This window comes from Phyllopteryx taeniolatus, chromosome 12 (genome assembly GCF_024500385.1).
Source record: "Phyllopteryx taeniolatus isolate TA_2022b chromosome 12, UOR_Ptae_1.2, whole genome shotgun sequence".
NCBI classification, from domain to species: Eukaryota; Metazoa; Chordata; class Actinopteri; order Syngnathiformes; family Syngnathidae; genus Phyllopteryx; species Phyllopteryx taeniolatus.
This window is the reverse complement of record NC_084513.1, coordinates 761,750-780,019: the sequence shown is the minus strand read 5'-3', so window position 1 is coordinate 780,019 and position 18,270 is coordinate 761,750. Positions and strand designations below refer to the sequence as shown.

The 18,270-nt window shown below is 44.4% G+C and overlaps 1 protein-coding gene across 2 annotated transcripts in view; it reads right to left on the bottom strand.

Moving 5' to 3' along the window:
- The window catches only part of LOC133486862 (contactin-associated protein-like 5), a 192,033-nt gene extending 180,245 nt beyond the window's left edge, over positions 1 to 11,788 (bottom strand). Inside the window, exon 1 of one of the 2 annotated variants that reach the window (XM_061792623.1) lies at positions 11,334 to 11,788. In XM_061792623.1, the coding sequence (XP_061648607.1) occupies positions 11,334 to 11,409 (76 nt within the window). In that variant the 5' untranslated portion in view covers positions 11,410 to 11,788. The remainder of the gene's footprint in view (positions 1 to 11,333) is intronic. The other variant, XM_061792622.1, reaches the window with a different exon arrangement.
- Positions 11,789 to 18,270: the final 6,482 nt, after the last annotated feature.

Here is an 18,270-nt window from a genome sequence, read left to right as displayed (position 1 = left end):
ACTTGCTGCGGAGGCAGATAGAATTTTCCTTGCCAACCGACAAGAGTTTGTCCATGAGCTAATTTTCAACCAGGACACCTGGGTCCCGCTGCCACCCCAGGAGGACACTACAGACAAGCCACAGCAGCAGTGACGCCCAGCCATCAACGTGACGATGGGTTGTGTTACTACCATGGCATATTTGGGGCCAAGGCAAAGTAGCATCGCAAACCTTGCAGTTTCAAGGCCCAGGGCCGGCGCTCATTAGCAGCTGTGGGTGCTGGCCATGGCTGCAAGCTGTTGTTTATTACCGACTCCATATCCAGCCGGCGTCTCCTGATACACTCCAGTGCTCATTGCAGCATCCTGTTGCCATTGTCATGAACGGAACAGAGGATAGGACCCAAAAATGCACGACTCCAAAACAAATGGACAGTTTCCAAAAAGAGAGGTTTAATATACGGTCATAGGTCGGTACACAGGCAGGCAATCCAAGAAAGGCAACAGTATCCAAAAACATGAGGCAAAGAGGCGAGGTCGATAATCGGAACGGGGTCAAATCTTACTGTGAGTCTGTGACGTGGAAACAAGGAATGCTGGAACGCGACGACAAGGTACAACGAACTGAAAAGAAACGGACGCCTTGTGGAACTCACATTTCTCAGCCTTGACATATAGTTGATTCTGCAGTAACCACTGCAATAGAGAGCGGACGTTAATAATGTGAGTCTCCTCATCTGGGGAGAATATCAAAATGTCGTCCAAATAGACAAAAACATAAACATTCAACATGTCACTCAGGACATCATTGACAAGGTTTTTGGAAAACAGCTGTAGCATTAGTAAGTCCAGAAGGCATTACCAAATACTCATAATGTCCCGTTGGTGTGTTGAATGCTGTTTTCCATTCATCCCCCTCCCTTATACTGACAAGATGATACGCATTTCTTAAGTCCAGTTTGGTGAAAATCTTGGCTCCCTCCAGGAACTCAAAGGCGGTGGAGATGAGAGGAAGAGGGTACCTGTTTTTTACAGTTATCTCGTTGAGACCCCGGTAATCGATGCAGGGTCGTAGGGTCTTGTCCTTTTTGTCCACAAAGAAAAATCCTGCTCCCGCAAGGGATGAAGATGGGGGAATGATCCCGGCTGCCAGTGATTCTTCCACTTACTCCTTCATGGCCCTGTGTTCCGGCCCTGAAAGAGAGAACAACCTCCCTCGTGGGGGTGTGGTTCCAGGCAGCAAGTCAACAGCACAGTCATAAGGTCTGTGGGGTGGAAAAGATTTGGCCTTGGACTTGGAAAAAAACTTCTTTAATATCCTGGTAACAGGTGGGCACTTGAGATAAATCAGGATCCCCAGATGGGGTCTGTGGATTGTCCTTAGAAACATAGCCCTGAACATCACATGGCGGCTTGAAACAGTTCTGGGCGCAATTGCTGCCCCATGACATAACCTGCCCAGAGGACCAGTCAATGTGGGGGTTATGTAATTTCAACCATGGGTTCCGTAAGATAAGGTCATGATTCATGGCGTCAAAAACATGAAAACTAATGCGTTCCGAGTGAGAATCAGGAAATGTCAATGTGAGTGTTTGAGTGCGGTGAGTGATCTTACCCATAAAACTGCCGTCTACAGCATAGGTGTTGCGGTGGCGTTTTATTTGAAAGGTTCTAAGGTGCGTACGTCTAACGAGGAGGGAGTTAAGTAAGTTAGCGTCAGAACCAGAGTCAATTAATACAGGTGTATGAATTTCTTGATCAGGAGAGCATAGTGTCACTTTAGGAAGAACCCGTGTAGGATCTTCCTTAATGAAATTCAGACTCACCTCTCCCGTGCCCTTGCTACCGGCACCAGCAACTTTGACGTGACAGTTGCTCATGGAATGACCCAACTGACCGCAGTAGAACCACCGCCCTTCCCTCAGCCGGCGTTGACGTTCCTCAGGGGAGAGACGGAACCTGCCCAGTTGCATGGGTTCATCCGTGGGGACGCTAGTCAGTGGGTTGAGACCGGAACCAGGGGATCTGCCTTGGTTTGGCTGGTCACCAAGGCTCGTCCTCCAAGTGTGCGGTGACGCAGCCCTCCGCCGATCTCCATCCAGCTCGCGATCCAAAAGCCTCTTGTCGATTTTTACGGCGAGAGCGATGAGAGTATCCAAGTCGGTCGGCAGGTCTAGCGGGACTAAATGAACCTTGACGGCGGGAGATAGTCCTTGAAAAAAGGCATCGACTAGCGCCCGATTATTCCAATGACTCTCAGCTGCTAGAATGCGAAACTCAATCGCGTAATCTGACACCCTGCGCTTGCCTTGTTGTAAGGTGACAAGGGAGCGAGCTGCCTCACGATCTGGTGTGGAAAATTGAATAATCTGCTCCATAGTCTTTACGAAAAATGCCCATGAATGACACGCGGCGGAATTGCGGCCCCATTCAGCAGTAGCCCACGCCTCCACACGACCAGTCAGGTGGGAAATGACGAAAGGGATTTTTGCCCGCTCGCTGGGGAAAGCAGCTGCCTGCAGCTCAAAGTGAAGTTCGCACTGCGTGATGAACGGCTTAATGTTCCCAGAATCTCCAGAGAACCTCTCCGGTCGAGAGAGCTGTGGGCAGACAGCAGCGGAGGTGGCAGGTGGCTGCATGGTGACTGCTCCACATGGAAATGTTCGTACCGTGGCGGTATCGGGTGTGGTGCCAACTAGTTCCTTCTCTTGAATAATTTTCATAAGAAGTTCAAACTGCGAGGCCACCTGTCTCATCATATTGTCCTGATGCCTTGACAGTCCCTCTAGATGAAGGTGGAGGGCAGCAAGCTGCTCACCCTGCTTCGAGAGGTGTTGACCCTGCGCTTGAAGGGCTTTGCGCACCAGGTCTGAGTCTGCTGGGTCCATGTTATGGCCAGTTCGTTCTGTCATGAACGGAACAGAGGATAGGACCCAAAAATGCACGACTCCAAAACAAATTGACAGTTTCCAAAAAGAGAGGTTTAATATATGGGCATAGGTCGGTACACAGGCAGGCAATCCAAGAAAGGCAACAGTATCCAAAAACATGAGGCAAAGAGGCGAGGTCGATAATCAGAACAGGGTCAAATCTTACTGTGAGTCTGTGACGTGGAAACAAGGAATGCTGGAACGCGACGACAAGATACAACGAACTGGCGACGAGAGGGAATGAGACACGAGGTTAAATACAAGGGGTAATTTAGGGTGAACGAGGCACAGGTGGTAAAGATGCTCACAGGAGCAGGTGTGTGTGAAACAGGGGGAAGACAAAACCCGGAACACACACCCATGACAGCCATAGCCAGTGGACACAGTGGTGGGCAGTCAAGGCCCCCGCATGGACACCGCTAATGCCATGTCCATACGTACCTACAGCACCAGATACAGTATGTGGAGGTGTCTTTTGGTGGAAGCTGTTTCGGCTCGGACTTCGTTATGGCTGCTGTATCTACGCCATGCTGCTAGTGGATGTTATGAAGTGCCGCCTGATCGATGCTGTCTCTTTTGCTACGTACCCCTGCAGGCTTGGAGGGGATGGAGCACCCTGCCAGTCAAACACGCCCACCACCAGGGGGCGAGAAGGTGTTGATACGGATCAACACCTTCTCGCCGAATTCTCTGTCCTCACCACACCCACATTCTCTGCAGCTGTGGCTCAGCATGGTGTGGCGTACCACATCACTACTGCAGGCCCCTGTGCTTGGTGCCTCAACTCAGCCAAGCTGGTGATCGTCAAGGACATGTTTGCCACCATGTAACGCCTTGGCATTGTGTGTCACTTGAACAGCTCATGGGCTTCCCCTCTGCACATGGTGACCAAGGCTAATGGCGGTTGGTAGCCATGTGGTGATTCCTACCTCCTAAACAATGCCACAACCTCCGACTGGTATCGCATCCAACACATACAGGACTTCTACCATCATTACCAAGGTGGACGTGGTTCGCGGCTACCATCAGGTACTGGTACACCCACAGGATGTGCCCAAGACAGTGGTCATCCCACCCTTTGGCCTTTTTGAATTTCTCCATATGCCTTTGGCCCTCAAGGGGGAAGCGCAGACATTTCAGCGCCTGATGGACTGCTGCATGACACGCCATTCTTATTTGTCTACTTGGACGACATCCTGGTGGCCAGCGCGGGTGTGGAAGAGCACCTGACACACCTCCGGGTGCTGTTCAAGAGTCTAAGCGAGCATAGCCTTATCATCAACCCAGCCAAGGACCAGTTCGGCCTGTCGTCCATTTCAGCAGACAGCTTGTGACAACGAGCGGAAGTACAGCACCTTCAACAGGGAGCTCATAGGCCTCTTCTTCTCCACCGGTCACTTCAGATTCCTTATGCAGGGCTGCCGGTTCCTATCTCCATGTTCACTACGGGCATCCAATACGGGGCTGGCAAGGACAACTCTGTTGCCGACAGCCTCTCCTTGTCAGTTGTGGGGTCCGTTCTCTTGGGGCATGATTATGCTGCCATGGCTGCTGACCATGCCGTGGACGCTGAAATTCAAGCATTCCGGACAGCTCCCACCGGCCAGCATCTAGAAGAGGTAAGATTTGATAACGCCAATTCCACACTCATGTCTCCACTGGCCAACCGTACCCTATGGTGCCTACTGGCTGGTGGCGCCGTGTTTTGAACACCATCCACGGCCTTTACCACACGGGTGTGAAGGCCTCCACTATGCCGATGGGGGCCAAGTTCGTCTGGCTGGGCCTCAAAAGGGAAGGCAGGACGTGGGCTGCCTCCTGCGTGGTGTGCCAGCGTGCCAAGGTACAATGTCTTACCAGGGACCCTTTGGCATCGTTTCTAGTGCCCGAGAGGTGTTTCAACCATGTGAACGTGGACCTGGTGGGACCCCTGCCTCCCTTCCGGGGGTTCACTCACCTCCTCACCATGGTGGACAGGAATACCAAAAGGTAGCCCTGTCGTCTACTACCTCAACAGAGATGGCCTGGGTATTCATCGCATCTAGAGTTGCACGGTTTGGCACATCGGTTGACCTTACCTCCGACAGGGGGCCACAGTTCACCTCGGAGCTCTGGACAAAAATTGCTTAAGGTCTGGGTGTGAAGATTCACTGCAATACAGCATACAACCCATGAAGCAACGGGCTCTATGAAGAGTTTCATCGCTCTATGAAAGCCACTCTAAATCCGCTCAACCCCCAAGGAGGACCTCCAGACATCAGCTGCAGACTGGTTTTTATGGTCAGCCCCCTGGTCTGCCATCCCTCATCAGGCTGTGTCTTGGGGGGTTGCCGACACATTTGTCCCCATCTCGTCATCTCACCATTGCCTGCCCAAGTCCTATGTGCTCGTGGATCTACCGTCAGCCAAGTACGTCTTCATCCGCCACGACTGCCATCGGAGCCTGCTGCAGCTCCCCCTACGAGGGCCCCTTCCATGTCGTGGAGGCAAAGAACTATCTGGTGGACATGGGAGGTAAATCAGAGCAGATCATGGTGGACTACTCCAAGTCTGCTCATGTGGACGTTGATGTGCCACTGCAGCGGGGGCACCCGCCTGCTGCAGGCCAGGGCGACTGCACCTCCACAATTGGATTATTCATAAAGTTAGTTTGTATGATTACGGACTGCCACTTGTAAAAGTCACTCCCCATCTGCACTATACAATATAAAGAAAAATGGTATAGTGGATCAATGACCTAACCTATATGTCATTATGTCATTAGATTGTAATTTTGTAACTTTTTAGAGTAACTTTGTAACTTTGTAATGTATCTTCGTAATCTCGTAATTCATAATCTTCGTAAAATTATGTAACGATGATCGTTACATAATCTTGTAATGTAACTTCATACTGTAACTTCGTAATGTAATGCATTGTAACTCCGTAACGTAACTTCGTTACGTAACTTCGTTACGTAACTTCGTAACGTATAACTTCGTAACGTAACTTTTTAACATAACTTCATAACGTAACTTCTTAACAGAACTTTATAACGGAACTTTGTAAAAGAATTTTGTTACAGAACTTCGTAACAATATTACTGTAAATGGTAAATGGAGGGCACTTCTATAGCGCTTTCTCTACACAAGGCTCACATTTACCCATTCGTGCATTCAGGGTTCATAGCCCAAGAACACGTAGACAGTGGACAGTTGGAGCCGGGATACAAACCCCTGATCCTTGGTCACTGACTGCCCACTACAGCAACTAAGCTACAGTTTGTAGACAGTAATATGTAATGTAAAGTCATCATGTAACGTGGTAAAGTATTGTTGTGAATTAACTTCGTAACAAAACGTTGCATCATAGCAACATAATTTAACTTTGTTACAGAACAGTGCAAAGTAACTTTGCAACGTAACTCCGGAACGTAATTGCATTATGTTTCTTCGCAACGTAACTTCGTGCCTGTATATACAATAAATGGCTGAAATGCTAAAAAAGTGGCTAAAAGTGTAATTATACGTAATTATTATGCCACAGCACCATTTCTCTTTTAATTTCACACATCCCCTGGAGGGCACTCGTGTACCACAGTTCGAGAATCTCTGCCCCAGAGAGCATGCACAAAGCTGCCAATGACAAGATTACAATTTCAAATTAGATTACATCGTGGGCGTTGTGTTGGTATTTTTTACAAATGCAGAGCTTGTTAGAAATGGTGTGAACAGTGATTCTCCTCAGAGAAAATGACCTCAGGAAAATTGGCAATCCATCCATCATATCTTTGCAGAATTTGTATGAAAATATCCTCTACAAATGCAACATGTGGCCAAGCAATGTGTTGTCTGGAGGGCCATTGTTCCCTCCAACAGGACGCTTCCAGGTATGAAAACTAATGACACCAGGGAATTGTGGGAAACAAGGGATTGTTTTCAGGAAACAAACAAGTGAAAATAATCAGATCCTTCCAGCCTTGTCTGGTGGAGGCAGACTGGGTCGAACTAGTTAGCTGCCTGCAATATAAACATGGAGGCACACAAACTGTGAAGCTACGACGATGTTAATTGTCATTAAAAGAAGGTATCTCCACATAACTTGACAGGTATGATAACCAATATTTTTATTGTTTCTTTCCGAAAAGTCGTTTGCGTCACAATGTTGCAAATTGCTGGACGTGTTGGTTAAAATATATTACTGTATAACAATATAACTCAAGTGAAAAGGGAGTTTTGAAAAAGGTCTATAATGCATAAAAACTGCAAGAAGTGGGGAAGGACAGAACTACTAAGTTGTGTAGTTCTTAAACATGGACACACACACCACATTGTGGAACGTCTACTGCAGGTGTATCAAACTCATTTTTTTCGCCGGCCACATTGTTGGTATGGTCACTGGTACAGAGGGCTGTAATGACTGTGAAACCATATAAATGTTTAATCACCTGAAGATTGTATTATATATACACAACAAAATGATGGATAACTAGTTTTCAAATCAGAAGTCAAGGATAATAGTTTGTTTAACTAGTGTTCAAGTTTCTGTAAAAAGGGGTCAGGTAACAAAAAAAATAAATGCTTGCAATATCTCAATGTTATTATTTGTTACAAATTACAATGTGAAATTTTGGTACAGATTTGAGCAAGAATCATTTACACAAATGATTTGCTTTCGCTGGCCACATAAAATGATGTGGTGGGCCGGATGTGGCCCCCGGGCTGCGAGTTTGACATGTCTGTTATTTGGTTTCATTATATTAACTTTATACTCTTTTCATCTGAGAGGTGTTGCTTGAGGATAATTTTTTGTTTGTTTGTTGTTTTAAAATTATTTGATTTCATATCAAATTATTAATTGGTGTCTTTTGTGTTAATGTTTACATGTTCGACTCTGTAGCATGAATTTTGAGTAACTACTGTATCAATGACTCATGTGTAACTACATCATTGCCTCCGGTCAAATAGGTCCGTCTGTCGTTGTCGTTCACCAGTCACTTTCACATTTTGCAGTCAGATTTGCGCTGACACAACCGTTCTTCGGCAATGTGTCTTCATTAATCGACAACAAACAGGGCTTCCAAAATTAGCAGAAACAGTTACTAGTACATAAAATGCACGACCGGTTCATAAGTAGCTATGTGGCTCCTTTGAAACTGGTACCTGTGTAACAGGAGCAAGCTAGCTTTGCGGATGTACGTTAAGAAACCTCTCCATCCAATCCTTAAAGAAGGAACTGGCTGCTGAGCTGCCGACCCGGGCTTTTAGCTTTAGTGGTCAGAGTTCTTGTCTCGCAATGCAAGACACAGTGGCTGTGTTGGATCGATGGAGGGTTCAATTGGGGGATGTGCAGAAAAGTTTCACCGGCAACACCTGATTGATCAACTATCCCCACACCCCAAACACCGAGTACTGTATGTTTCATAAAAATAAGAAGACGATGCTTATGGAATTACGTGCACATGTCTGGCTGATGCCTTTGTGTAGGCCAATGTCACACTGAGTTCAAATTGATCCCGTGGGCTCGACGAAATTGCTGCGAAATTGCCAGAAGTGGCCCGCGGGCCGGGAGCTTGACATGTCTGGTCTACTGGAAGACTAATCGTTGTTCAAGTTCATCTTTATATATTTATAGGGAAGCAGTTTACAACATGTAATTAGTCTCCTCTGTTAATGTAACCTGGGACATATTGCAGTTTTGCTTAGAAACTGTGTTCAAATGGGGTCAGCACTTAACTCTTTAAAATGTGTATGTGAACAAATAAGATATTTACACTTTTGCTTTTTGCTAAGAGGGAAAAGGGGAGAAAAATCAGAAGGAGGAGTTTATTTGTGGCACCTTTAAACCGAGACACTCTTTTCGAGTCAGGGCCACTATATGAGAAAATTCAGTGCGAGGGGAATCAAGCAAGATAGTGAGCAAAGTATGATCACCTCCGCTACCATAGCTGGTTCTATTGCTCTTCTATGCTCTGGGTATAAACTGCTAACATGGAGAACAGTTACAGCCATGCACATGGTAGGTACTGTGTGTCTATTACAAATGACCGGCACGCAGGTTTGTTGCGCATTTCAGTTTTGTGGAAGACCTGCATATTGTTTTCGACCAGTCTTGACATAGTACATCTATTGTTAAAGTTCAATTTCAGTCAGCCTGACTCAATAATTATTTGTTTTCCTCACACTATGTAAACTTACCAATTGGCACAAGGTCAAACAAATTCATGTTACCATCATAAAGCTAACTTTTCATCAGTCAAACGATGCAGGCTTTGGTTGAAAACAAGCTTACATAACTCTGCTGACTTGTGACTGCAGTCTTCCGACTTACATTTAAACACCCACACGATTGCATCATTGGGATGCTGATGATATTTGTTTGTTGGAAAACATTAATTCTCCCCAATATCTATGCATCCATTTTCAACACTGCTTATCCTCATTAGAGTTTGCTGGAGCCTATTCCATACAGTGGCATGCAGAGGGGGGTGTCGGTGAGGAAAGGGGGCATAAGAATGATTTTTTTTTTTTTTTTTTTTAACAACAGTAATAAGTATGGAATGTATCTTTTAAAAGACTTGACGTTTGCTTCCAAAAGGTACAGTACAGAACAAAAGTCCAGCACTCACTAGGTCGTAATTAACTATTCGGCCAATATTTTCCGGAAAATAGGCCACTTAAAGTGGCACAGAACTGTAATCATGTATGATGTCACATGGAACGTCAGTTCAGCAAGCATGACAAATGTAACTATTATGGTGCTTTCCTTTTTCATTGCCTTTTTTTGCAGTGCTTATGGAAGAGGAATATATAAACGAAAAGTGGCGCAACGAGGTGACGTTAGAAAATGGAGCTACAAGGTGACGCTACAATGGGACGCTAAAATGTGATGTTACGTTTTGACATCACAATGTGGTTTTACCATGTGGTATTACAATGTCACATCGCAATGGCCATTATGATGTGGCGTTATGATGTTGCATTAGGATGTGGTGCTAGATGCCATGCTATGAGTGTTACAATATGTCACACTATGAGTATCATAGCGGCATGACAATAGAAATGTATACCACTGAGTTACACCACAAAGTTAAACCACAGAATCACACTACAAAGTTACACTACAAAATGTACAAAGTTATAATGCAGTTAGTAGACCCACATTCAAATAAATTTATTATACTCACCATTCTCACCATATCATGTGCATCGCTCATTATCAAAGTATGTAGACCGTTATGTTATTATTTTTAACAATGTTTAACTTCTTTTTACACTTGCGTGACAATGGAGAATTTACAAAGATGCCTGACATTGTTCATTACGCCTTTGCCATTATTACATATAATAACATCGGTTAAGTTACTCAACAGATTGCCTGTGAAGTTAATAAAGGTTTTTGTGTTGGCAAATCTTGGATTTGGGTACAGATTGACAGATGGAGAAATTTGTTTTCAGATTCATATCATTTAAAGGTTTCCCAGTATAAGAAAAATAGCACATTTTCAACTACTACTGTATAATGATTTAAATTGTTTTTATTTTTGCAACATGACCGGAAACCACACACACACACACACACACACACCTACACACTTTGAACATAACCCTTTTGACAGAAGTAATAAAGGTTTTATTGGTTTTTGCAGCCATTGTATGGAGGAGCGGATTAATTTTTATGGTGTGTTTTAGAGCCTGTATTTTACTGTGCTGTGTATTTATTGATCCAATTTCTCACACCAAGGTTATGCTTTATTTAAAAAAAAGCTCATTTGGCACAGTTTTCTATGACGTTTCTGAGCACTGTTTGTTTTAATGGCAAAGAAGTGTTTACCTGGCTCTGTGGGATTCATTATTTTCACCTGGATCGATGTGCAAATGGCTGAAATGAGAAAAAGAGCCTAACCAATGAAATAGAGCTTTGTTTCGGGGAAGGGAAGAAAAGGACATAGTCATGCAGGCGGGATAAATAAAAGCGGGAAACAATGGGGCATTGCCGCGGGAGCATCATTAGGCCAACCAATAACAGTAACCTTCTGCAACGTTTGTGGCCACTCAGCAGTTCAGCTCGCACATTGACTCTCACATGCAGCCTTAATGACCCTCCCACCCACCACACACACAGAAACTCCCCCAAGCCCCCTTAACACATGCATTGCAGCGCAACACGCATGCATTGCACTGGCTGTATTTTGACTTCCACCTGTTTCCCCATCATCGTCATCATCAGCTCCCCCAGCACGATTAAAATAACTTATGTGCTCCTATTGAGGTCTCTAAAGTTGAGCTCCTGCTGCTGCGGCATCAGTCTGCATGCTGGATGATGCTCTCACCACAATGACACTATATCCAACATCAAAGAACAATTTTGGGGATTTGGGAATGAGGTCTAAGTCACAGATGAACCCTTTCCTCACACCCTTCTTAATGGTAATCAATTACTCACAGTTGTTGGCAGCAGACGCTCCACGGAAGGCGCAGAAAGTCACGCAGAAGGCAAGCATGTGAGCCAGCCCGGTCATCTTTCCTTGTTCTTCTGTTGTCTTCCCCTTCTTTGAAATGTTATTTTATCCTCTGCGAGTTGGTGAGCGTTTGGCGAGGAGGAGCAGAGAGGCTCATCTTCCTCTGTCCACGGAGAGAAGGGGTGTGACGTTGGAGAGCAAACCGCTCCCACGACGACGACAGGCTGCGCACTCCTCCCCTTCCTCCACAACAACGACGGCGATGTGAGGCAGCCAACATCCGCTCTCACTCACTTACTCACTCACTCAACAGCATCCCTGCATCTCTCTCCTCTCCCGCCTCCATCCACCTCCTGCCTCCTCCCACCATAAAAAAACCCACCCACCTGGAGGAGGGGGTTACGCCTGCCTGCAGCACATACTTTTTTTTTTTGTAGACCCTCAATTTGAAATAGATGGATATTGTAGATAGTTAGCATGGATACCACCACAACTCTCAGATCAACCATATACTATACAATCACATTTATCGATATGCAATAGACTGTATATCATATACCATACATAGCTACCGTAGATAGAATGGCATTGGACAGTGATAATAAAGATACAGTATCTGATTCTGATTTAGAAATACTGTATACTGTAATGATAACAATGATAGATCATAGAAAGATTAATGCTATAGATACCACAGATCCCATAGATCGGTATCATTATCAAATACATAAATACTTTCCACCTACACATGACAAATAATGATGTGATACAATTAATTGATCGATTGATAGATGACAGATACCACAGATACAATACAGATACATAGATCAATATTTGATGCTTGTTTATCAATACTGTATCATAATACTGGATATAACAATGTTATAGATTAATAGCAAAGATAGGTTCATGGATTAATAGCTTAGATATGTACTTGTATATAGTTGAAAACAGCTGCATACATACACTATAAAAATACTTTTTCTCTGTCTGACATGAAATTAGACTAATCCTTCCTTGTTTTATGTCAATTACCTACATTTTACATCAATTACCCGCATTTTTAGTATTTGCTAAATGCCAGAATAATGAGATAATGATTTTTTAAGGCAATTTTTCATTACTTTGTTGAAAGTTCGAAGTTTACATACAATAAGATTGCTATGCCTTTAACCAATTTGGGCAAACCCAGATGCTGATGTCATTTCTTTGGAAGCTTTTGATTTGTATCTTGACAGCATTTGAGTTAATTAGAGACACACCTGTGGATGTATTTGAACTAAGCACACTTGAAACACACTTCTTCTTTGTAAAACATCATCCATCCATCCATCCATTTTCTGAGCCGCTTCTCCTCACTAGGGTCACGGGCATGCTGGAGCCTATCCCAGCTATCATCGGGCAGGAGGCGGGGTACACCCTGAACTGGTTGCCAGCCAATCGCAGGGCACATACAAACAAACAATCATTCGCACTCACATTCACACCTACGGGCAATTTAGAGTTTTCAATTAACCTACCATGCATGTTTTTGGGATATGGGAGGAAACCTGAGTGCCCGGAGAAAACCCACGCAGGCACGGGGAGAACATGCAAACTCCACACAGGCGGGGCCTGGGATTGAACCCCGTTCCTCATAACTGTGAGGCTGACGCTCTAACCAGTCGGCCACCGTGCCGCCTGCGTAGAAATTATTTCCTTTTTTTTTCATTCCTCCCGTAAAACTCTAGGGCTTGGCACTCCCGATGGTCGTCGCTGTAAAACATCATGGGAAAGTAAAAAGAAATCAGCCAAGAAATCAGGAAGCGAATTGGACTTGGACAAGTCTGGTTCATCCTTGGGTGCAATTTCCAGATGCCTGAGGTGCCATGTTCATCTGTTCAAACAATTATACACAAGTATAAACACCATGGGAATGCCCAGCCGTCATACTAGCGGAAGGAAGTAGGAGGAAGAGGTACAGTTAACAATATGATTAACAGTTAACGATATGATAGACAGACAGCTACGTCGGCGGGTAGACAGACAGACAGATAGAAAGAGAAAAGAGATGGGAAGAATCATGAACTTTATTCATTCCGAAAGAGACTGTTTGTGAACTGAAGGAATGTTTACCTTGTTTTTATGGGTTTGGTTAACAACAAATATATAATTAAATGAACCCTTTACACTGATGGTGTAGTGGTACACTCGCCTGACTTTGTGCAGGCAGCGTGGGTTCAGTTCCCACTCAGTGACGGTGTGAATGTGAGTGCGAATGGCTGTCTGTGTCTATATGTGCCCTGCGACTGACTGGCGACCACTGGAGAGCAGAGGTGGGTAGAGTAGCCAAATATTGCACCCAAGTAAGAGTACTGTTAATTTAGAATAATATGACTCAAGTAAAAGTAAAGACTAGTCCTCCAAATACTTGAGTAAGAGTAAAAAAGTACTCAGTGAAAAAAAATACTCAAGTACTGAGTAACTTCTGATTTATTTTTTTAAATCAGAGCATGAACGTCTAATAAAATTTGTACAACTCAATTGATTTATTTGTGTATCTTTTTGAGATTGGTGGTGAAAATAAACAACTGAAATAAACTTAAATGTGATTCACTTGGACTTGACGTTTAACTTGTTGCCTTCTTGGCAGGGTCCATCTATCCATCCATTTTCTGAGCCGCTTCTCCTCACTAGGGTCGCGGGCGTGCTGGAGCCTATCCCAGCTGTCATTGGGCAGGAGGCGGGGTACACCCTGAACTGGTTGCCAGCCAATCGCAGGGCACATAGGAACAAACAACCATTCGCACTCACAGTCATGCCTACGGGCAATTTAGAGTCCCCAATTCATGCATGTTTTTGGGATGTGGGAGGAAACCGGAGTGTCCGGAGAAAACCCACGCAGGCACGGGGAGAACATGCAAACTCCACACAGGCGGGGCCGGGGATTGAACCCAGGTCCTCAGAACTGTGAGGCTGACGCTCTAACCAGTCGTCCACCGTGCCGCCTCTTGGCAGGGTCACCATTGCAAAAAAGATGTTCTGTTTTAACTGGTCTTTTACCTGGTTAACTAAAGTTTAAATAAAATAAACTAAAATAAATCTGGCAGAATAAATCTGGTTGCACAAGGATGAAGTACTTCTTATAACTGGCATGTGGCTTTGTTCAGAAGTAACAGGTCACATTCAAACTCATGTTCAATGGGGGTCCACACACACCTGCCACCATTACAATTTTTATGTGGGGAGTAAAACAACACATGCATTAGGCCTTACAGAAACATTATTTTCTTTATCCACTAAAATCACTGAATGAAGAAGCTGTTTGCTGACCAGACTTATTGATAGTTTGTGAGAGAGAGAGAGAGAGAGAGAGAGAGAGAACAGAACATACAGCAGAAAATACATGTTTTACACTGACTTGTGACCAAATATAAGAGCTAATGTTGCCATATGCACAGCCAAAACAACAGAATAAACATCTGCAACTTACCACAAGTGGTTTTCTCAAGTTAAAAGTGGACTAAAATATCCAAGTGTTGGCAGTGACAAAACTACGCTGCATGTCAAAGCTGTTGTTTTTCATAGTCTGTAATGTAAACACGAGTCATGCGCGGGTTTCACAACTCACTTCGATTGGGCCAAAAACTGTGACTTTCTTGTGTCGTCTGATTGGTGAACTTGAGTCAAAACATCACTGGATTGGAGCTACGGCGCTCGATGCGGAAGTCAAAAACTAAAGTCTAAAAATAGATTGCGCATGCAATTATTGATAAAAGAAAGTAGCGAACGGCATGTAGATTCTCGTAACAGAGTAAACGCACCGTTTCTTCTGAACATAAATACTCGAGTAAAAGTAAAAAGTATGCTTCATTAAAACTACTCTGACAAGTACAATTTATCCAAAACAAAAGTAAATCTAGCGCGTTCCTAACCACCTCTGCTTCAGAGTGTAGTCTGCCTTTCGCCCAAAGTCAGCTGGGATAGGCTCCAGCACACTGCGACCCTGAACAGGGTAAGCGGTATTGAGAATGGATGGATGGCTGAATCCTTTATTGCTTTATTTTGTTCTCATGAGCTCATCACATTGAGCCACTGAGAAGGTTGGTGGGATGGCTGCTCCACCACCAGATGGTAGATTCTGCTAAACCAAACTGGATAGTGAAATTAAGTTTCAAGTTTATTTGTCTCATGCTGAATAATATAAAAGAAGAAGAAGAAATGGTACAGTGGACCCTGCTATTCGCAAGGGATATGGACTGAGCCCATCCGAGAATAGCAAATTCTGTGAATAATTGGTGCTCCGCTAAAAGTGATTATAATTGCCTATATTAATAGTTTAAACAATAACTATGCCACAAACTATGATTCCAAAACACTTTAATAGCGTTTAAAACGCTTACAAACATCTTCAAACATTGCTGTACCTTTAAAAATTATTTGCTGCTAGCAGGGGTTAGGGACCGATTCTGAATGCAAATAGCGAATTTCCGTGAATAAGTGACACTCCCCTAAAAGCAATTACAATTTCTTATAGAAATTATTTAAACCAGAAACATACCACTAACTATGATCCCAAAACACTTTAATAGCATTTCAAACACTTCTAATCTGTAATGAGGCAGACCCGCTCAATCTTGGACAAGCATACAAAGATTGTATGTTTTATTGAACAGAAAGAGCATGAAAATGTGACACTAACACAAACAAAAACACGATGACAATGGTCGACGTGAAAAGTAACGTGAACAGTAAAAACTACCGCCAGGTAGGTTTATCACCATCATCTCGCTCATATTTTTAATTGATTGTACATTTTAAAAAATACAGCATCACACCACTAGCAATGGCTAATATCTACTTATTTACTGTACATTTTCATACAATGCACGTCCAGTGCATGTTCATGTTTTGTGAGGGGCGAGACTTTGGTCTGAGATCAGAGAGGAGGAAGGGATTAATGAAGTGATGCCACATTCAAATCTTGCTATCATCTTGAAAACAGCATACCCCACCTTAAATTAAGAAAACAAAGGGCCAGTCTGGTGGCCGTCCAGGCCACCCGAGGTGAGGTGCTTGGCTGAGCAGTTCAGGAGGTCGTCCAGGATGCCAAGGACAAGGGTAGGGTCCGCCAGCGGAGCGGGGTCGGGTGGCGGCTGCTGGACGAGCGCCGCTGGAGCGGGGTCGGGTGGCGGCCGCTGGACAAGCGCCACCGGAGCGAGGTTTGGAGCCTGGCGCAGCTGCCGGGGAGCTGCCAAGGAGCAGGAAAGGGGCCTGCAGTCGCTTCCTCAGCCTGCCGCCATTGAGGTTTGGGAGTAGTGGGTACGAGAGGGGCAGAGTGTACAGGGACTCGGGAAGGTGAACTAGGAAAAACAGGTGGTACGTAACGAGGTGACTTTGGGGCTGGTTTGGATGGACGTGACTTAGGCATGGAACCTGGTGAAAAATTAAGTGACTTAGGAACAGGGGGGAAAAAACGGGAGGACAAAAAATGACATTTACTTGGCCAAACGGGTGTCCAAGTAAAGGTCAGAGGAAAAGGACTCGGGCTTGGACTCGCAGGGGTTGGAAAAGGGAAAACGTGACAAAAACTGACTAGAACGGGAAAAACTTGGGAAGGAACAAGAAAAATCTAAATTTGTGTCAGATTCGGAATCAGACAGGAGGTTAACTAAATCGGGGCCATCTTCACAATCGGTAAAATCAGAATCTAAAAAAACGTGGAGGTAAAATGGTAGGGCATGGTGAATAACTAGGAAAAGTGGGGGACACAGGTGAAAAGGATAGAGAAGATTGAACCATAGGGCTTACTGGAGGAGGGTAGGTATGGTTGGCAGGCTGAGGGTGATGGGAGGCAGACTGGTGGCGTCCAGGGTGACGCCATGTTCTTCCCGCTGGGTCTTGTTCTGGTCGGTACATTCTGTCACGGTGAGGGTTTTTGAAGGAGAGGAAGGCAAGGCAAAAACGTGGAGGACCCAATTGCAGGGAAGCAGGGAGGCAAGGCAGCAGTGCAGGTGTCTCAAAAAATTATATTTAATTTCCCCCCAAAAAAGGGCAAACAATGAACATGGATAAAGCAAACTAAACAAAATCCCACAACAGCTAACCAAAGTAACAAAGAAACACTGGAAACAAAACATGACTGGTAACTAAGAGGTAGCACAGACGGAGACAATGACACCTGTCAATGACATACTACAATGACAATGAACTGAAAGAAACCAGACAAACAGATTGACGAGACAACGGGGAACACCTGGACAAGACACGAGTGGCTGGAGGGAGCTGATTGGTCGACACAAGGTAGAAGGTTGACGAGAACAGGTGGACACAATAACTAAATGAGCACACAAGACATGAACAACATGGAACACAGGAAAACATGAAACAAAACTAACTACAACCCAAACCAAATTCCATATTCATTTAATAAAGAATAGAATAGACAATAGAGAGCTTTATTGTCACTCTCACAGGAAGAGCGATAATAAGTTTAGCATCTCCCAATTTGCACCATTGAGATAAAAAAAAAAAGAAGTAGACAAACACAATTATCAAAAGACACTTATTTACAGAATATACAATTGTTCCCATTTTAGAGAATGACCATATTATGATATTGTGTTCGGTTATTACACAGATTATGATCAGACAATATTGCACAGTCTTTCATTAGATTGCACTATGTGTGAAGAGGGTGCTGAGGCAGGGGTGTAGTCATTCTTACTGTGGGTGGGATATGCATTTCACAGCTTGGTGGTAGAAAATGTTTTAAGCCTGGTGGTTCTCGACTTTGTCATGTGGCGTTTTCCAGAGGAAACGGGGAGAAAAGTGACTATCCGGGTTTAAAGGGGTCCTTTATGATTCCACTGGCTTTTCGCATTAGTCTGCCAGTGTAGGCGTCCTTGAGAGTGGGTAGTGCACCTCCAGTCACCCACCCAC